The following is a 7,271-nucleotide window of genomic DNA, read 5'->3' on the forward strand; positions in this document are numbered from 1 at the left end:
TGGATGTGGGGGCGGGGCCGGAAGTAACCATATTTTAGCGGTCTGGCAACTTTGATTTTTTAGATTTTACCGCCAAACAGGAAACTTTTCTAAACTTTTTTCTTTACCAACCAAAAAATAAATTCAAAACTTTTTCATTTTCAAAAACCAAAAGTATAATAACAAAGTAGTTTACTTATTAATATCTTAAAACTAAGCACAGGTTTTATGGCTTGCCAATAATATTGTCGATTGTAAATAATGTTGTCTTGGGTCGATTGTTCGCCACTGTGGATGAAGTCGCTGGAGCATTGGAGGTTTCACCCATTAGATCCTGCAGACCCCTGAAAGAATCCCCCATTATCGTTGGATCACGTCGACTCAAGGGGGGAGTGAAAGCACTTGGGGAATGTAGGTCTTCGTGTAGGTTCGCAATATCCACAGGATTCTGAAGAGTTTTACTGGAACTAGAGGAGGCATCTGGATCATCCGGGGATTCCCTCACTTCGTAGGTAACAGAATTCGATACAGGACGAATACTTCTTCCGTCGACGTTAAACAAGCTATTGAATCCAAGTGATACAGATAGGTACTGACGGTGCAAATCGGTAATCCTATCCGAATAGTTGGGTCTATCATTGCAGAAGATGTCAAAATCATTGAGAGATTCCGTTGGAGAACGTACTTCCCCGGTGCTGTTGCCATCATTAGAATCCTATAAGGATAATAAGTATTATTATAAGAGCTTGTAAAGCATTATTTATTTATATTCTTAGCTTCACCTTTCCAGCTTCTCTTTCAAAGCGAGATGTGCTGTTGCAATGCCTTTGTCTGCGGGTCCTTCGCCGTCGGTAGTTTCCCTGCTCGAACATATCCGATGCGGAGGAGTCCAACATCCAATAGCTACCTTTTCCGGCACTGTCATTATCCTCAATTGTGTTTTTATCCCGTGGAACCTTCACGAAGCAATCATTTAAGGACAAATTGTGACGAATCGAGTTCTGCCATCCCTGTTTATTTTCGCGATAGTATGGAAATCTAAAAGTAAGAATAAAGGCATACAAATTATATAGTTTATTATATTTTACTAAACATAACTTAGTTTGGAAAAATACACAATACGATTTATATATTTTTGTTTATATTGATAAAGAAATTCGTGTTAGGTTTATAAACAAATGAAGAAAATGTTCTCTAAAATATTTCCCAATTTTATAAAAAGGTCATTGAAAGAAAAAAAACACAAATCGAAGACGTCGTTTTTTTTTTTGGAATATTTTTACGCTGTTCAAGAAATTATGTTTATATAGGAAACGTGTAAATATATATATAAAATATACACAGAAAATACCGTCATAAAGTATACGCCCAGAAATTATTTATTTAATTAAATGAAATGAAATCATATTTTTATGGAACAAATATATATATATTTTCAAGTAACTCGTGATATTTATATATTTTTGCTCATTTTCAGAATAATAAATTAACATTCAATATTTTAAATGCTTAATCCCATTTTTGGCAACCGTCTTGCCAACTGTTTTGAAATGCGTATCAGGATAAAGAGTTCTTCAATTTTTATATAAGTATAGTTGGAATTTTCGTATTGTTTATTTTGGCATTTGAATTAGACAAGACTGTCATCTAAATTGTTCTTGATTAACGTCATAAAAATAGTACCAGTATAGAAATACTTTTATAGTATATAAAAATTAACTTACTTGTCCATGATAAACTTGTAAATTCCGCTAAGAGTCAGGCGTTGATTTGGGGCACTACTTATAGCCATGGCTATAAGAGCAATGTACGAAAATGGCGGCTTTTCCGGTCGATGGGTGTTATGCAGGAAGGATATTGGCAAACTCCAGATATTGTTGTGAAGGGCCAAGAAATTATCTATTCCTTGGTAGTAAAAGGCCGGAGGAAACGATCCGCACATTAGACCCTCCATTCCCAAACCACCGACGGCACTTGGTCCTAAGGGATTCGGCGATATTTGGGCCCGGAGGTACTCCGGATTGGATAGAAGAGAGTTCACCAACTCTTCGTTATCCGGCAAAGGTGATCCATTGGCGTAGCAAGATGGTAGCATATTGTTGGTTATATCCTTGTAATCCTTGGCTTATAAGGCTTGGTATAGCTTCAAAGCTTGTTTAAGAACTTGGATTCACTTTTATTCGTATTTTTGGCGTTGCAACTTTTTCTTGGCTTCACTACACTTTTTTTTGGAATATTTATCCTGTTTCTTAGGGCTTTATTTATTCAGAAAATTGTATTTGTTAATGCGAGCGCGATTTTTGACTATATGTTGCGTCAGCCAAGGAGTCCGATCGACTAATGAATGAACTCGGATATGCAGATCACTTGTAAGGCCTCCGGAGGCCCTCGCCTGTGTGTTTTGGGGAGAGCAGCGTATTGGTCTATAAATACTGAGATAAACAAACACAATTGCACAAAGATCCACACATGTTTTAGTTCGTTGTGTGGGAAAGAGAGAGTTTCGAAAAATAAGCAGGAAGGATCAACTATGTCCTTCAGAATGGGGAAGGATACTGAAAATGGTATTATATTTTAAGCTTTGATACGATTTTCAATCAATAGTATAAGAATTAAGGTTATAACAAATTTTACAATATTTTATATCAACCGAACATATTTCTTGATTTTAAAATCTTCTCTAAAAAAGTATTATCCTTTGTGTTTTTTAAACTATTTCTCTTAAAATCTTTCGAGGGGCGTTACCTAGTATGTAGAATATTTCCCCATACCATCCATGTTTATTTATGTCCAGATGCTCTCAGTAAGACTCTTTTTCCATTTGTCTATATATTCCCGATGGGAGGAGCCAAGATCTCTTCTATATTTGTGTGTGGCTGCTGGAGAGTTCTCAATGTGTTTTGAAAAATATGTAAATTGGATTTTTCAACAAATGAAAATCAAGCAAGTTAGACCAAGCGTTTGCCATTTTAAAAAATCTTTTTGAAAATGGAAAATTAAACTGAAAATTTTCGAAAAAATTTTTCTAGGAAAATTTTAGACTTATTTTAGCTTGGTGTTATCTTGTAATTGAAGAAATATTTGTAATCTTAAGGAATTCTTACAGAACTTGGCTTCCAGGAAAAGATGTGGCTTGAAAGCTTCTATATATTATGTTTATTATTCAACAACCCCTAGATCTTTACTAAAAGTTACTAGTATCAAGTATTTTGTAAACATTATTAGGGTAAAAAGATTTCCAAGAAGTACTTTATTTAAACACTTTCCCGGATAACAGCTGCCTCAGATAATGCCGGAGGTTGCATTATCTCGTCATAGTCCCTTGACATTGCTATCTCGTCGAATTCCTCTCCGATTCCTTTCCGATTTTACGACTTTTCGTAGAGAAAGCAGTCCAGAGAACAGTCCATACGTCAAGTACGCAATTTTCCCGATGAAACGAAAGTCTCGGTCTATATCTTAAAAGGTCGTAAAATAATTTTGTATACATTTCAAACAGGACTACGATCGATTTTTACGATCGTTTCATTTTCAAGTAGAAAACAGAGATCATTTGAAAGAAATAAAAACATTGAGCGCAAATACCCAAGCAATTGAAGTTCGTTTTTTTTCACATATGTGGACTTGGTAGATGCCACAAAGGATTCTTCACGCTCTCACCCGCTTTATTCAAATTTTACGATCGCTTACCGCTGGAAAAATGGGTCATAAAACAACAGGGTTATCCTACGGGCATGCCCCTGGCTGATCCTCTGATTCCCATTGATCCCAGGGCCTCACATTCGAGAGATGTCATGGCCCGGTCCGTGTTTTTTGGTTGCTTATTTTTAGACCTATGCTGGGAATAGTATTGGAAACAAATATTGTTTTTTATGGCTCAGTTCATGGTCTTTGTCTTGGTTTGGTCTAGTACGCAATACTAATGTTTTTTGGTCTGAAACAATGTTTTCTTTTTGGTTTTCTCTATATATTTTTTGACGGATCGGTCGCCCTAATCCATAAAACGCGGTGGATCTGTTTGTTTAGTTCATCGCCCCTCCCCCATCAGCCCTCGACCGCAACTTAATCGCTTGTAATTGCATTTATATAGTTATAGTTTAGTGCGTGACTACCGGTGTTGTTGTTCCCGTTGTCATCGCTTGATTTATGCACCCAGCACCCGGATAGGATTTTGGATCAAAAGCCATTATAAACACAGTCTTAACTCACTAAAAAGTAAATACGTTGGTTCTCAACTAATTTTATTTTAATTTTAATGTAAATTTTTATTTATTAGCTAAATAAAGATAAATAAAATACGAAATAAATAGGAGAAATTTGTTACATACAATAAGAGGTTGTAATAGTTTTGAGAAATAATATATCATATTAAAATTTATCTTAATAAGAAATGAATACCTTATATGGTCCTTATTTTAGTTCCAAAAGTACCATTTAAGGCTTTCAGGACCTTTTATAAATAAGCAATTTAAAAACTAATTCCATCCATTCCAAAGTTAGAGAAACCTTTAAGTCCTTTTTCCTTATTACTTTCTTTAGTTTACTAAAAGCTCCACTGTACTATTTGAAATGCAAGGCACACACTCTTAGAAAAATACATTTGGAGTGCCACTCGACACCTTGTCAAAATTTGATTTAATCACTCGACACTCCGCAGCTTCTGGAGAGATCAAAGACAACAAATCATCGATCAGCACGGATTTGTATTGTGGCTGTGCTCAACAGCCCAGTGATTTGTCAAAATTCAATGGGGTTCCCCATCCCCATCTCGATACAGACCGTCATCGAAGGCATTAACATCTAGTAGAGCCTATTTATAGGGGCCGTAAAATGCAGTATACCTCGGCGGGATTCCGGCAGTGCTCTGGTGCTCCGGAGTCCGGGACTATTATGAGCGTGTTGTTGTTTGACAACAAATACGATGGAGCCCCCCAAAATGCCACTTCCCCCCAGCGTTCGTTACACATCATTGACAGCAAATTATCCACATTACCTGAATTGTCAGACCGGTCGCCCATTAGCCATTACGGCGGTGTGAACGTGACCTTTGCCGGCCATTAAATGGCACACTTTGAGTCCTGAACGCTGGATTCCCGTGGCCCAGCGTCCCGGAATCGGAAATTTATGCGATTCTTGACACTAGTTGCGTGGCATCGCCGCAGTTCTCCTCCAGTTCCTCCAGTACTTCCATATTCCCGGTCTCTCGTGCTTCAGAAGATTGCCGGTTCGGTTCTGGAGCAAATGAAATGCGTGAGGCAATAAAGTGGTTGTTGACCTGTGACGGTGACGGTGACGGTGTCGGTGTTGGTGGCTATGGAGTTGCCATTGGCTTCCATCGGCGTCGGCAAAAGTTATTTGTTGGTAACAGGTGTTGGCCATCGCGTAATCACGGCCATTTCGATTCGGCAAGGCAGAAAGGGTTGGTGTTAATTAATGGCAAGTTTCAAGTCGATAGCGGTAAGCGAAAACAATAATTTATTTACCTATTGTACTTGTCCGGACTCCGGATGCCGTTGGACTTGATTTGTGTCGTCGGTACCTTTGCGGTTCTAAGACTTTCGATTACTGTCTGGCATTCTTTGGTAAGAGTAAATTGCCAATTTTAATTATAGCTACTGATTGCAGTCGCTATTCTGAGACGCTATTCTGAAATATATTTCCAACAAATATCTCATAAGATGTTATATTCTCTTACCCAATTTAAAGGAATCTCGAATAACTTGAGTAGCTGATTGTATCATACTTTAATCCACTTGAAACCACAATTATTTGTTATTCTCCCGCACTGACAGCAGCTCATTTGCACTTGAAAAACCTATCAATTGAGTGATAACTTGGTATAGCCAACTTCCTTGTTGTTTTCTTCAAACATCTTCAAAAAGAGCAATCTGTACACAAATCGAAATTGCCAGATTCGCTTCTCCCACCTCCCCCACCGAAGCCACGGGAATCTCATAGATTATTATTTCGTATTACTCATATTGATTTCCAGCCGCAAGAAGAAAAGTTTTATGGCGGCCAGGCAGCAAGGAGCTTACATGGCTGGCGGATGTATTTGTATTTGAAAAAAAAAAATCGAAGAAAATACTTGAGGAGAAAAAAAGAAGTGAGAATAAAAACATAAAGCCAGGCACTCACATTGATTGCTTTCCTGGCCAAAAACGGAATGAATCAAGTGAAAATGTGAATGAATTTCGCACGTTTTAAGTGCCAAATTATCGGGTACTCACCGCCGGAAAGGAATATCATCATCAAACAGTTCTCCTGCACAGGTTTAAAAACAATAAACTTTCAACAATCGCCAAACAGGCAAACAGGCTTTTGTTGTACTCTCGCCTCTCGCTAATGTTTGTTTATTTGTTTAAATTTAGAATATCGACCACATTAAAATAGCAACAGCTTCTTCAAAAGCTTCTCAAGTGGCCGATGCGGCCCATTAAACAGATTTCCAAGATGTATTATGGCCTATGTGGCCGACTCCGGAATCCCTCATCCTGACTATTCCAGTACCCTGTGTTTTTTTTTTGGGGGGGATGGAGGAACTCTGTGCTGGGGTTGACCCCGCGGGTAATTTGCACTTCAAAGCGGCAAAGAGCGGAGCCCCTGCAATCTGTTTATGCCATCAAGTGGGCCAGCTGGTGGCCCCCAAAAAAGATCTATGGCATTTATGAGTAAGTGTGCGGGGCTATAGGCGGCTACCACGGGGATTCCACGAGTGCCATGTGCTAATGAGCCAGTCAGACAGTTCGAACAAGAGTTTCCCCCCTGTAGTATTTCCTGATTCCCGAATTCCCCATGGCTCGCGGGCCCCATCTAATTATCGCGCATTATCCCGGACGGTAAGTGAAATAATCTGGCAGTGGCTCAAAACCAAGAACGTCTGTCTACGCACCTGACATGCCATTTTCCATATTCCACTCTCCACTTGCCACTTTGCTACTTGCTACTTGCTACTTGCCACTTGCCACCGAGATTCCTTCCATCATCGATCCTTGTCGCGTTGGCTAAAGCAGCTGTCAAATCTCCAGTTGACAGCCACTTTCATTTCGATGCATTATTAAAATACAGGCACTGGCAACATCCTGACACCGACACCTCCCCATGGACTTCCCCATGCACTGCAACAAACAAAACTCACAGGATACAACATGGAATCTAAGTTTGTTTCACACAAAATTTACTTTCCACATATAAACAGAAGAAAAGAAACAATTTAAATAATTTCATAATCTAGTCAATTACTCTTCCACACAATAAAATATATAATTTTAAATATTTGAAAATATATTTTA

At 38.5% G+C, this 7,271-nt stretch overlaps 1 protein-coding gene across 1 annotated transcript; it reads right to left on the bottom strand.

Moving 5' to 3' along the window:
* Positions 1-108: 108 nt before the first annotated feature.
* On the bottom strand, positions 109-2,400 carry LOC6507648 (fork head domain-containing protein FD2). Its single transcript, XM_001956034.4, has 3 exons — positions 1,704-2,400; positions 762-1,017; positions 109-694 (listed from the first exon to the last, which is right to left on the bottom strand). The coding sequence occupies exons 1-3, from the start codon at positions 2,072-2,074 to the stop codon at positions 206-208; spliced, it is 1,116 nt and encodes a 371-aa protein (XP_001956070.1). The 5' UTR covers positions 2,075-2,400; the 3' UTR covers positions 109-205.
* Between the last annotated feature and the right edge of the window lie 4,871 nt (positions 2,401-7,271).

Source organism: Drosophila ananassae, chromosome 2R (genome assembly GCF_017639315.1).
Source record: "Drosophila ananassae strain 14024-0371.13 chromosome 2R, ASM1763931v2, whole genome shotgun sequence".
In the NCBI taxonomy this organism is placed as follows: Eukaryota; Metazoa; Arthropoda; class Insecta; order Diptera; family Drosophilidae; genus Drosophila; species Drosophila ananassae.

Coding starts and splice junctions, on each gene's coding strand:
- LOC6507648 (XM_001956034.4), bottom strand. CDS start 2,074: ATGCTACCATCTTGCTACGCCAATGGATCACCTTTGCCGGATAACGAA. Junction 1,018..1,703: donor TACAAGTTTATCATGGACAA/GTAAGTTAATTT, acceptor TCTTACTTTTAG/ATTTCCATACTATCGCGAAA. Junction 695..761: donor TTGAAAGAGAAGCTGGAAAG/GTGAAGCTAAGA, acceptor TTATCCTTATAG/GATTCTAATGATGGCAACAG.